This window comes from Chanos chanos, chromosome 5, assembly GCF_902362185.1.
Source record: "Chanos chanos chromosome 5, fChaCha1.1, whole genome shotgun sequence".
NCBI classification, from domain to species: Eukaryota; Metazoa; Chordata; class Actinopteri; order Gonorynchiformes; family Chanidae; genus Chanos; species Chanos chanos.
The window spans coordinates 50,460,816-50,475,169 of record NC_044499.1 but is presented as its reverse complement, the minus strand read 5'-3'; the positions used below and the strand labels follow the sequence as shown (position 1 = coordinate 50,475,169).

The 14,354-nt window shown below is 44.2% G+C and overlaps 1 protein-coding gene across 1 annotated transcript; it reads right to left on the bottom strand.

Moving 5' to 3' along the window:
• Nucleotides 1–833: 833 nt before the first annotated feature.
• On the bottom strand, nt 834–10,445 carry csnk1db (casein kinase 1, delta b). Its single transcript, XM_030774300.1, has 10 exons — nt 10,006–10,445; nt 5,876–5,986; nt 5,236–5,384; nt 4,615–4,843; nt 3,930–4,100; nt 3,691–3,839; nt 3,353–3,521; nt 2,625–2,767; nt 1,658–1,728; nt 834–1,215 (listed from the first exon to the last, which is right to left on the bottom strand). Exons 1-9 carry the CDS (start codon nt 10,079–10,081, stop codon nt 1,696–1,698), a joined length of 1,230 nt encoding a protein of 409 aa, XP_030630160.1. The 5' UTR covers nt 10,082–10,445; the 3' UTR covers nt 834–1,215; nt 1,658–1,695.
• Nucleotides 10,446–14,354: the final 3,909 nt, after the last annotated feature.

Below are 14,354 nucleotides of genomic sequence, written 5' to 3'. Positions count from 1 at the left end.
TGCCTTAGAATACCATCCATATCACGTCCTACGGACACAGTTCACACGAAGCAGAGGAGAGGAGAACAACCTACTCTCCATATGACACTCCAGGACAGCAGCTTGGTGGGGTGGGGCACACTCCAGTGTAAAAGTTAACACCAGGCCAGATACCATATCAGTCAAACCAGCACATCATATCTGAGTGGCTCTGACCCCAGACCGGGTCATGTGATCTGGACAACCAGTCACAGTCATTTACACGTATGTTACAAATATTTCACAGTTTGGAAACAGAGGATGTGGAACCGTGGGGACCCGGGGGGGGGGCAGTCGAGAGGGGAGGGGACAGTAATGTACAGCAGTGGTGAGTAGCTATGTTATCAGACATACTGGCCAGCTTCATCGAGTTTCCCTGAAGTCTCACTCAGAGCTGAATATAGGAGAACAGGTGAGAGTTTTGGCCCCTTTACAATGTCCAAAAGATCAAGAGAGAGAAACTCTTTCCACATTACCAGCCAGTGACAGAAAAGCGTATTAAAAACGTATACATATATATATTAAAAAAAAATCATCGTAGTAATAAATACAGTGACTAAATAAAACGTCTTGGGTGAGTCTGTAAAGCAAAGATAAAAACGCAAAAAAAAGAAAAGAAAAAAAAAGTAATATTACCACAGCCATCCATATAAATCAGAGAGAGCTTTCCTTTAAGTCCAACATGGAAGTGAGGGATAAAGGAAAAAGCCTGAACCAAAGATGTGAAAGGGCGGTGTGCAGCAGCAGCGCATACACACACACACACACACACACACACGCACACGCACGCGCACGCGCACGCGCACACGCACACGCACACGCACACGGGGGGGGACAGACACCAGAGACAGGGGGGCTGAGGTGGGTAGGCTGGCTAAATAACTCAACCAGAGTCTTGACAGTGAAACCAATCATTCAGCAATGGAAGTCCTCAGCTCTCATGTGCAAATACATTAACATATAAGGGAGAGAGAGAGAGAGAGAGAGAGAGAGCGAAAGAGAAAGAGAGAGAGAGAGAGTCAGTCGTCCCATTAGAGAGAGCATTGGTTGGTTCTGAACCATTTTGGTTTTTGGTTGGGTGGACGCCCTGCCCTGTCAGGTGGCTGCTGGAGCCGTCAATCAGCCATGCGTTGGGTTGAGTCATCCACAGCACTCCCTGGTGCAGAGAGGAGGCTTCTGGGAGATGTAGTCTGTAATCTGTGGCAAAGTGAAGACATAAAAGGATTTTTAAAGAACCAAGAAAACAGGGGGCAAACAGTCGACTAAATGTACAGTGTATATTTGTAAACAGGACCCTATGACAGCAAAGCAATTCAAGCACTCATACTAATAACACTCGAGAGCAACCTCATGTTTAAGAGGAAAATTTAAAAATAATCAGCGACTGTCCAACTTTTCAAAAGCCATTAGATGACAAAACTTCAGAGATGCCAGTGAATTCTGGTGCCAAGTCAGTCGGTTTTTACAGAGCGTGTGGGGAAACTCCACACTGTCCCAGTTTGACTGTTCTGGAAATTTCCTGTAAACTTTGTCGCAACTTCCGCCAGCTGCAGTCACCTGACCGGCTGTGTGTGTGTGTGTGCGAGTGTGAGAGTGTGTGTTTCCGCAGTGTAGGACAAGGCGTTGGCGTCACACTCACCAGGAGCTGCTGTTGCCACTCCAGGGTCAGGCCAGCGGCTATTTCCCATGATGGTCGAAGTTAAAGCTATTCTGAGGTGGGGAAAGGGAGAGGGGGAGAGAGAGAGGGGGAGAGAGAGAGAGAGAGAGAGAGACAGAGAGAGACAGAGAGAGAGAGAGAGAGAGAGAGAGAGACTATGTATTACTGAATGACTTTCTGTGTCCTCTGTTCTCTCAGCCAAACACAGCCAAGTTAACTGATGTTAACACACACACACACACACACTCACAGATTAAGTATCGACTCGACTTTGAAATTTCCTATCAGAGGGCATTATATTTACATGTAAATACAGTGGATTTCCATTAGATGCAGACAAACACGTGCACACACGAACACACACATACACACATACACAGAGCTCTCACTGCTTTGCTGGGTCAGGTCATTCAGGGTGTATAATGTGAGGGTTTAAACTGTCCCGTCTTGTGACTAGGGTCAGGACAAAACACAAAGAAGAGAGCCATGGACCTGATGAGGATTTTTGTGCGTCAGTCTCCATTTGAAAAGCACAGAGACTCTCTACAGAAAAAACAATGCAGGTCTCATAGAGAAAAGAGCAGCGTGTCATTCTCAGAGTTTCACTAAGTTGGCCTGTAAGGTCCGGAACCTTTAGGAATCAGCACGGACCCGTCAAAGGATCGCTCATGCCCCTGACAGTACGGACACTGTCCCAGAGACAAGTCAGACTGTGTGTGTCCCAAACCTACAGAACCAGCCTTACAAGCTAAAGATTAAAGAGTAGAAAAGCTCGAGTGGTTTTTTTATGGGCTGGTTTTATGGCTTTTTTTAAACCCGTATATACACACACACACAAACAGGGCTGACGACAGGATCAATCAGACTTTATTGGACGATCTTTCTGCTGCAGCTCCAGGCAGAGGCAGGGGCGGGGCGTGGTCAGGTGACATCATCAAGGGGGCGGTACCTGTGAGGTGGACATGCGGGAGGTGTCCTGTCGGCCCGTCAGGTCAGAGGAGGAGACGTTGACGGGAGCTCCACGGTGCAGCCGCATGCTCACCTTCCTCTCCTTCTCCAGCCCTGACACAGGCCGCGGGGAGGAGGTGTTTGCTACACACGCGCACACACACACACACACACAGACACAAACACACACGGCATTAGTACATGTTTAGTTACATATTCCGCACCGAAAAAAAAAAGAACACTACATAGTGCACTCTAGTTTCCTCAAAAAGAATCATAAACTCATAAATGACAGAGAGAGAGAGAGCCAGAGAGAGAGAGCCAGAGAGAATTCATACATATGGAATGACAGATGTGTTGAGTGTGTTTCGTGCTGAGATGTATCTTTGTAGGATGTGTGTCTGTCACAGGTGTAGGAGTCACTGTGATTCCCATCATGACCAGTGTTTTTCTAATCCAGGCCCAAGGCCTCATCGGACGACTGGACCGCACACTCTCACCCTCCCCCTCTGCCAGCTTTCCCCTTTTAATTCATTAAGAGTGTGTGGATTAGCAAATAAGTCTTGCTGAGTGTGTTAGTGATGGATTAGTGTTAAGAGTTTCTGTCGAGCAGATCCCCAGGGCTGGATCTGAAAAACGACTGCAGACAGCGAGAGAAAGCAAAAGTGAATCAGTAAAAGAGAGAGAGAGAGAGAGAGAGAGAGAGACTGAGTTTGCACTCCTGCTAACCAGTGTGGGAAGTGGGCGTGAGCGGCGTGGGCGGAGCTGTGTCCTGATTGGCCCGTGGTCGGCTGGAGGCAGAGGGTATTCCGCGTGTGGCAGGGTTTCTACTGTGTCTCATTCGCTCCTCCCTGTCTCTCCTCTCACGTTCTGCCTCTTCTGCTGCACGGTTAGCACCCTGAGAGACAGACAGAGAAAGTGAGAAAGCGTGACTATCACTTGCGCTACAGAACTCCCTACAGTAAGAGTGAATAAACTCAGGCGAAGTACAGTGACAGGCAATGCAACAGTTTTCAGACGACAACCAAACTCCCACACACGAAAGCCCAAATCACCCATGGACTTACAAACTTGAGCATGTTCCAGTCAAAGACGTAGTCGTAGGAGAAGCCCTGTCGGTGGAACAGGTTCCTGAAAAGCTGTCTCAGGTACGAATAATCCGGCTTGTCGTCGAACCGAAGCGAGCGACAGAAGTTCAGGTAGGTGGCAAATTCGGCTGAAGGGGAAAGAAAACGAAGAGACGTCAGCGTGTTTGGTCTGAAAACCGTACGAGCTGATGGCTGAGATAGTGATGTGATGGACGTACAGGGGTAGCCTTTACACAGAACCTCGATAGGCGTGGACATTTTCTTCTCGCTGATGCGTTCGTATTTCTGCCTCTTGGTGGCGGCCTTGAGGCCCTGCCACGGCAGAGAGCCCAGATTAAAATACATCAGCACGTAACCCAGTGACTCCAGATCATCCCGCCGAGACTGCTCTGTACTCACACACACGCAAACACACACACACACACACACACAACAAAAGAAGAAGAAACAGTGAGAGCCATACAGATGGCTGCCTCTAAAGTGATCTAGCCAATCAGCTGCGTAAACTCTCCTGTTTACAGCCCTCACACATGTGCATAGCATAGGACAATGCTGCTCTGAGCTAGATACGATCATAATATAGCCCAGTCCCCAAACACACACACAGAAACCAGACACCGTGATGACATCACTCCCCATCCCTGCACCTCACACACACACACACACACACACAAAAAACATACTGATAACATAACATCATAGCTTTTCATCCCCACATGCATATGTGCACATGTGCATACACACAAGCACGCGCGCGCGCACGCACGCAAACAGGAAAGTGAGTGAGAGCTACGATACAAGTCTACGGTAGTCAGATAAACAGTAATGGAACAGAAATACGCAGTATGTGTGTCATATTTACCGATGCCCAGGTGAGTGTGTGTGTGTGTGTGTGTTATGTACCGATGCCCAGGTGTGTGTTGATGGAGGCATAGCGGGCAGTGCCCGTCAGGTTCTTGTTCTCGCGGTAGGGGATGTGCTGGTGGGTGCGGGCGTCTCTGTATTTCTTGGCCAAACCGAAGTCGATGATGTAAACCAGGTTGCCCTTCTTTCCCAGGCCCATGAGGAAGTTATCTGGCTTCACGTCTCTGTGGATGAAGTTCTTGGAATGGATGTACTCAATTCGACTGATCTGGGAGAGGAAGGGGGGGAGAGAGAGAGAGAGAGAGAGAGAGAGAGAGAGAGAGAGAGAGAGAGAGAGAGAGAGAGAGAGAGAGAGAGAGAGAGAGAGAGAGAGAGACAGTGTGTTGGAAAGAAGCCTTGGACCAGAGTGACATAACAGTGCTGAGGATCCCAGCACTAATTTGCCTATTAATAAAAACTATGTAAATAAATAAGTAAATACAGGTGACGGCACAGAAGTGTTGAACTCTGTTGATCTCTGTTATCACAGACAGCCAGTGAGAGAGCACATCCCCCTTCTTATCTACTGCATACAATATCACTTTAATGGTCTACTCAGAGTATCACCCTGATCTGTGTGTTTGTGTGTGTGTGTGTGTGTGTGTGTATGTGTGTGTGTACCATCTGGTCTGCCAGCAGAAGGACGGTTTTCAGGCTGAACTTTCTGGAACAGAAGTTGAAGAGGTCCTCCAGACTGGGTCCCAGTAACTCCATCACCATCACGTTATAGTCTCCCTCTGCACCACACCACTTTATGGTCGGGATGCCCACTGCACAGGTTAACACACACACACACACACACACACACATACACACACACACACAGTTTGAGCATGCTACAACACAACTGCCATTTTTAAGGCTTTACTAGACAACTCAGGCTCAAAAACAACAACAAAAAAGAAATCAAACATAAAATGTAACTGAGAGGACTGGAAGAGAGTCAGTTGTACTACTGGGTGACTGGATGGTTTGATGGAGGCAGGTTGTGATTGGATGGCTGAACAGAGGGTAAAATGTGATTGGACGGTTGGATAGACAGACAGTTGTGACCAGGTGGCTGGATCTCAAGAGAGTGATACCAGGACAGCTGGACAGAGGGAGTCAGGACTGGAATGGTTTGACAGGAGAAGATTTGTGACAGAGGAGAAGCAATGAGGCCGTTTTGTAGGCTAGAAGAAGAGTTGTGATTGGATCGTTGGTGAAAAGGTGAGCCGTGATTGGATAGCTGGTGTTCTGAGACTGAATAGGAGTGTCTCACCTCCTCCCTGCATCATCTTGTAGATTTTGCTCTCGATGTGGAGCTGAGGGTGTTTGGTCTTCACACATTCCAGCTTAATGGCCACCTCCTCCCCAACCGAAATGTCTGTGCCTGATCGAGACACGAGAGAGAGAAAAACAAAGCACTCATTTAGATATCAAAAAAGGTCAACATAAAAAAAAAAAAAACACAGTCTCTATCTCCAATGGATTGACATGACCATAAATCTTTGAGAGGGCAGGTTTTCACATTGTGTCATCATGCATGAGCGAAATGCCTTTACTGTGATGTAAAGGAATAAAAAAACTCTCCGTGCTGTTCTGTTCTGCCATTCGTTTTAGCCAGAGGCTACAAGAGCCAATACATAATAGTCTCACAAATACCAAAACAACTATTCCAAAACCCTTACAACCTACATCTCAAACCTGCCATCCTAAACACCCTGAATCAATGACGACGAACGGTTCACCAACTCCTGCATTACGTATGTCATAAACCAGACCCAACTCGCTCAATGATCCACAGACATAATGAGCTGATTGGCTCCCAGTCATTTCTGAACACATAATAACCCAACGCGGCCAGGACCAGCAGGGCTGCTGTCCCCACAGCCAGTCCACACGCTCTGCTCTCTCTCTACAGAACACAGCTCACCAAAATCGTACAGACACCACAACACTGGCGCCAGTCACTCATGTTTGACGTCCCCTCCAAACCATCCAGATCTCCAATCACACGCCAACATGTGACCGGCTCGACGGGCAAGAGTGTCACGCTGATTTTAATTTGCGTTTCCTTGAGTGCCGTGCCGTCTCTTTCGATCAGGAGGAATTTGAATATGGGACGTGCTATTCCCAGCGCGCGGGCCCGGACACATCCCTGCCTAAGAGCAATGTAAACAACAGAGTCCTTCTCCAGCTGCCAGGAGCCCGGGCCGCGGCCCCAGATAGACAAACGATATCAGAGCACACTCACAGCATTATGTAAGAGGCCCCCGCGAACACTCACTCACTCTCTGGCTCTGGCTCCTTAAGCTTTTCCATATGGGGGGGGGGGACAGAGAGAGAGGGAGAGAGAGAGGGGGGGGGGGGGCCCTTCGCAACCTGCCCCCTTCTCTTTCTTGGACACAAGTCATTGCATGCTGACCGTGGAGAGGAAAAAAATAAAGACACTGCAAAAAAAAAAAAAAAAAAAGTCCTTGGTGTTTCCAAAATCACATCAAACCATGCAGAGGGAGAAACAAAAAGAGAGAGAGAGAGAACAAAACAAAACAGTCCTTACCACTGTGATGATATCAAAAACACATCGTCACTGGATAAGATATGACCAAAACAAAGATAAAAAATAAAAACCTCCCTGTTTCTCTGTGTGTGTCTCTTGCCTGAGCTTGCCAGACAAATGAAGAGTCGTTATGTAAATGTGAGAACATCAGTGCATCACAGTAGTGTGGAACATCACATCACAGCAGGGTAATACATGCTCTGAATCCATACACCTGCGTCCCCCCACACACACACACATACCCCACACGAACACACACACGCACACAGGGCTCAGTGGCATCCAGCCAGGTGGGGACACATAGAGTTCTGTGATGGTCTTCCTCCCATCTGTTCATCCCAGGACATCCATTTTGGGAACTTCACAGATCACTGCCAACTGAACTGAACTGCACTGTGTGTGTGTGTGTTTGTGTGTGTTTATGCATGTTTGTGCACGAGAGAGATCACGTCACACCCTCAGATTCCGTCACAATGGCAAACCCAGTGGAAAAAAATATGACCAAGTTTCCTCCGGTCTGACGGAGAGAAAAGATGAGTGAGAGCATAGGTCATGCGCTGATCTCTGATCAGTCAAAAGGCTGTCAAACGGACACCACAGTTCCTTGTCACACTGATCAAAGCCCCTTTAATCAGCATGTGTCACTGTCAACTTTCCCTAACCAGCAGAACCGGGGGAGAGGAGACAGCCACTTTCCGTTCCTCTGATAAAGAACCCGAGACCCCATGTGCCTTTACAGATCCTCTCTCTGATTGCGTTAGTCTTGGGCCTCCATTAATCAATGTTTGATTCCGTTAAATGATCTACGCTTGTACGGTGGCACTGACAGGCCTGTGTAGCTCAGAGCGGAAGACAGTCAATTTATTAAACAAACAGACAAAAAAACCCCCAAAAAGACAAAACCTGAGGCCGTGTTTACAAAAGGCACGAGACACAAACAAGACAAATCCCCCTTGTGTCTGAGTGACCATTACATCAGCACACCAGCTACAGGCAGAACGGACGACGACTCGTCTCTCCCTGTGTACACAGATTAGGCCCACAGCTCGTCCAACAGGTTAAGTCACATGAAAAAAAAAAAAGAAAGAGAAACAGCTTTGAAACAGAAACATGAAGCAGATAAGTGAGGAACAACAGTGCTGTCATCATGCCAAACCAATTCAATGAACCACCTCCAACGACACTGTGACAGAATTCTGGACTTTGAAATATGTGTGGAACTCATAGTCATGAAGTGCAAAGACAGGAACCAAGTTAGTGTGCACGCGCGCGCACACACACACACACACACACACACACACACACACAGCCTCTCTTTCATCAGATACTGTGGTTAATACTAACAGTGATATTGAACAAGTCAAATGTCATCGTCAGTATCAGCTAGGACTACCTGTTAGGTTCTTAACACTCGGCCATCAAAGCCAGTGGAATTAATCAAACCTCTAACTACAGAGTCACTTTAAGGAACGAAGTCAACGGAAGAACATTGAAAAAAACAAAACAAAAAACCCCAGCATTCAATTTTTGCTTCAATGTAAATCAAACTGGTCAGCTAACACAGGCTAATTCATATCATCCTACAGTCTGGCTCACAAGGTACATGGTACTAAGGGGTACACGGGCCTCCAATGGCAATGTTCCATCTTTAAAGCAAACAAACAAACAAACTAACAGTGAAATGAGTGTTTATTTCATGAGTATTGAAAAGGACAACTTTAAAACAGTGTTTGGCACACGCTGCAAAGCAATGCATGCCTGGGCTACCAGCAAGAGGGAGCTGGCTCCATGACTTCACAGCTATAACTCAGTAATTCAGCACAGGTGTCTTTACGCTGGCCATCACAAAGCATTATCTTCCAAACTTCAGTAGTATGTTCTCTCACCAATAACCAAACAAGACCTCGGCGACAAACAGGGAACTAAGTATACAGTATACAGAGAGTATGCAAACACTAGAACTGTTATTCAATTGAGATCCTCACCCAAGACAAACACAACTCAGACAAGACAATGTTAGTCAGATACACGACGGAGAACCTTATGCTGAATACCTGGAATCGTCTGATGATACCTAAAGGGACTACAGACAAATATCAAAGACCGTGTGGCCACTTGTCAACTAGGGTTAGGATAATTTACCGACGCACTCTGACTGTCCGGTTTACTAGCCTGACAAAAGGTTGGACGACCTTATGCTGAATACCTGGAATCGCAAAAATATGACACAAAATATTGTATGAGGGCTGTCGTGTGATACGTTGTTTACGTGCTTATTTAGATCACACTTAAAATCAAGATTACACGATTTCCGCAGGATGTGGAACAAGTACCACTGGCTGAGCTACCAGTTAAATGTAGACAAAGGTCTGTTTTCTACACTTTAATTTTAATTGTCTAAGCAGGAAGCAACCCTAAGACAACTCGCTTTTGTAGTTTGCTCCCTAAAACGTCAAATTTTATCTTTAGTTAGCCATTGGAAACCAAAGCAACTAAGCTGCTAGATGACTCAAACTGCCATGGCCAACTAGGGAACTGAACGAACTGGAAATAAACTCTCTGTGAAAAACTGGTAACACTAAAATATTTCGACTACAGTGTCAGATACCACATGTATTTTAGGTGGATTAGGCATTAGGATTGTTTTTTAATGATTTTCTACCACTGACAGTAGAAACTGACAGATGTTTAGCGAGTCAGATCAGCTTTGCCTACATAACCTGAAATAGTACATAGCTGTCAAACCAATGCAATTATCTGACGAATTAGTGTCGAGACTTAAACTATATATTCAGCACTACATATTCTCAAGTTCATAAATACCATTCATAGTTTGCCTTGTTACTTACCCAAATAAATGTCTCCGAATGATCCACTTCCAATCTTTCTGCCCAGTCTATAGCGGTTCCCTACTCTGAGCTCCATTGTTGTGCTGAAAATGTCCTTGTTAATTACCAGTGTAGTTGTTTTAATTAATAACAAAACAAATCAAAGGTGTTAGCTCTCTTAACTACTTAGGACAAAATTTTTCTCCTTCGCTACCCAACTAACACTGTTCGCTTTCCTCACACCCCCCTGCCACCGAATCCTGCAAGAGAATCCGGATCCTTCTGAATCAGCTCAACTTTCACCATAACTTATCTTTGAAATCCAAAACCGAAACACCACAATATTGGTGTCAGTCGAAAGTTTAGAACGTACAGATTATGATCTTGTAGTTTTGGTAATCATTTCATTGTTCTCCAGAGAGGATGGAGATGGATTTTGTTAGCTTCCCTCTCTTCGTAGGTACTTCTACTCAATATGTCACAAGCCTACCGTTTTACGACGTAAACGTAGAGATGTGACACAACAATACGTCATTTCCCTTAGCGACGAAGAAATTACTAAACTGTTTGTATGTCTATCACAGACATCTATTATCATAATATTGTTAGGTCACGTGACCTAACAATATTATGGTAAATCTGATTATGATTAAATCATTTTGATCTTTTAAAATATTCAATTCATTGAGACAAAACTACAAATTCATGTCATATTTCCCATTTGAGGAATAAGGAATTTTAGAATCTGCACGAACAAAACGATTACTTCAGCGATATCCTACAAATAATCATGTGTCCCGAATGAAATTCTTCGGAACTATTGCGTATTCAAGTAAATACGTTGGTAAATCTCTTCCCTGGCTCTTAACAGGCACACGAGCTATCCTTTGTAAGATTCTTTAATTTCTAAAAATCAAAGCAATTACGTAAGATGATTTGTCACTTCCACGAATAAGATACTTGCGTGTAATTTGCACATTTAACTAAATATTGTGGTATGGGTCAGGGATTTACGTAAATCCATAACTTGATTATGGGCCCGCGGAAGGCGATGGCTACTCTTGTTAACGGTGTTAGCGGTGACTTACATGAAGTGTCTTCAAACTGTACAAATATACTGTGTTATCAAACTAAGTCTATTCTATTCTATTCTATTTACAGTTGCTAGCAGCGTTCAGCATAGACACTTTTTTTTTAACTACAGATAGAAATAGGGAAGCAAAATCTCGTTTGACGCTGCTGGAAAAGTGAAGTTAGACGAAGGATGGTAGCAATTTTTTTTAACCATGTGCAATACCGTTCCTAAGCTAGTTCCTTAAAGTAGTTATATTAAGAGTGATGAAGTTGGTGTCCGATCATCGAAAAAGGGTAGCATGTACCTAGACCAGGCGTACAGAGCAAAACAAATCCGAGATACGCCCACTCCATCGAGGATGGCTAAATCTTATTTTGATTGGTCAAACAAGAACCAATCCCGTCACAATTTTCGAACAGGTCACATGGCCGCACTGCTGCGCGATTGATTGTATAATACTGGGCGCACGTGTAGAACAACGCGCTCACTGTAGGCCTAGTATCAGGGTGTGTGAAGCAATCAAGCTTGAATGGAAAAAAAAACAACAAAAAAAACCAAAACAAGCGTTGGTTTCTACATTGTGCAATTTCTGAGAGCTATACCAATGCTTTCGCTGCTTAAATTGCTTTATATTCTTTATACTCATTTATACTTTTATGTTTAAAAGAGTTTAAACGTTCTCAGTCAGCAGCTCAGTATTTAAATGCAACATGTGTTTGTTTGTGTGTTCTGGTAGTCTCACTAATCCTGTTTTAAGGCAACGCTAAATACTCCCTAAATACTCCACACTTAAATAAATCGCTGGCCCATAGCGACGCAGACACTGCCGGATGTGAAACGAAGCTTGTCTTCAAGCGAGTTCGTTTTCATGTTAAGACAAATCTCACAAATTGTCAGAAATTCAGGAAACTTCTGACCATAGATGTTCTTAAATCATGAGAATAAAAGTAATAAAAGTATTCATTGCATTGCAGACACAAATTCAGAATTAAAAGCTTAGCAAATCGACATTATAGCTTGCAAGCGTATAGGCAAAGTGACAACAACGTTCGACAGAACGAGAAACGAAATGACGGAAGGCAGTGGTGTATTGATCTTGAAAAGGAGAAAGAAAGTTTTATACCGTGCTAGCGCAATATGTGTGAAATAAGGCAGAGGTGGTTTGTTATATAGGTAGGCTGTTATATATTCGACTGACGCTGAGGCGAAGATTACAGACTAATTTGGCCGAATAAAAGTCTACAGTGCAAATTTGAACAAAAAGGACAGTTACCAGGCTATACGTTTGCGGCTTACAAATACTACAGGCTAATAACATTATTATAATTACGTTTCTTACGTACATGTTACTGTTATGCGGTACAGCACATTACTCCTCGTATTGTTTATGTCCCGTTTTTCACAAAAGAGTTCAATTAATAACTGGAGAAGACAGATCTGTCCATCCTAGGCCAATAAAAACTTAGTGGCAAGAGAGAAAGAGGTTGACCGGAGCACTTAATTCCTGACCACAAATGCTCATACGGCCTTGAGCAAGACACTTAACACCGAAGTTGCTTCCGAGGACACATGAAAGTCAAATCTCTCTGGATGAGAGGATCAGTTCATTTACTAAATGCAAATAAGGCTCTTGATAAATTCCTCAGAGTATGAGTCATGCGTGATGTCTGTCGGGTAATGACCGTCTATCACACCCAAGGCAGCGTTTACATCTTTTGTGTTTAAGTTTTTGCGACGCCCCCTAAAACCTTCGCCAAATTTCACCTTGCTAAGAGTGTCAAAGTTATTGATCTTAGTTGGCTAGAAACTGTACTTGATCTATAACGTGCTCTATCCACTGTTTAACTGCAATGATATTCGATTAGCCCACACTCCAGTACACACCATACTCAACCACATGATGTTTGACGTGACGTACAGAGCTCTTTAACTCAGGCAAAAACAGCATAACGTAGGGTGAAGGAGTACTGAAATTGGATCTGGTTCTGCACAGCTGGCTGACTTGGTTCAATATCTCCAGCACTCAGGGGTCTCGTTTGAAGACAGAATTCAATGTAGCCGATGTTTATGTGCCTGAGTTGCCTCTTCAGGGAGCCGTGATCCGTAGTACTCGGGTACTTGCAGGGCTTAAGCCACCTTTTAAAACTCTCCTGTCGCCCCAGTCATGTTAAACGGACCTCGGTGATGGATTAAAATGTTATATAAAACTTTAAGAGTTGCACAGGAAGTGTAAAATAACTCAAGCCATTTGAGGAGACCCGTTATGTTGGGGAGGAGGGCAATGACACTTAAAAAAAATTGTAGTCACAATTGAATATAAAAATTGAGTTTAATTATATTTTTGTTATTATCCATATTACTGTGGGTTTACTGTGTCGTTGCGACAAATTTTAAAAATCCTAAGATATAATGACATATATTTCGCAGGCAAATTTGTCCAGTGTAGCAAGAGACACAAGTTGTACTTGTTGTGTAGGCCACAAATTCTCTTCCGCACGCAGAGGGCGCCCTCTACTGGCTGTTATCCTTAACAACAACGACACATTCAGCATCTCCACGGACGACGGACCATTGCATTGTGTGTAAACAGTTTGTAGTGGAACACACACACACACACACACACACACACACATTAAAAGACTGACTAAACGACACCATGAGAACTGAAAACAGAACTACAAATATTCTCATTATCTGCTTGACATTAAGGTCATCACTGTGTTTACCATGAATGGCTATGAACAACCATGCCTACACACAAACTAAAACCATTACATTTCGGAAGAGCTGTGTTTATATAAAACAAACTCATCTGTTTACAGCAGAGGAAATGACCTACATCCTAAATTCTGAGAAAGACCTCCAGATAGTAACCTTGACCCCAAACCATCATTATCCGCATTAAAATGAACTGAATGTCTTCAACCGTTATTTAACTAGGCAAGTTAACGGCCAGCTCTTATTTGTGATTCAGAGCAAAAGGCAAAAAGTCTTTTCAGTAGCAAGGGTTAGGGCCAGAGAGAGAGAAAAAAAGGAGTTAAAGAGAAATACAGCACAGGGGGGACAAGACAAGGATAAAGATGTCAAACAGCTGCCAAATCCCGATATTCAAACCAATATGAAGCAGCAGAGAGGACACTGTGTACAACGGCAAAGTCAGAAAGTTGTCTATTTCAATGTCTTCCCTCGTTTTAAAAGGAGGAATGTTCTCTTGGCAGTTCCCATTACTCCATATGCTGGTGTTTACAGTGCCCCGTCAATACATCAAACAAAACCAAACAGCATAAACTTCATG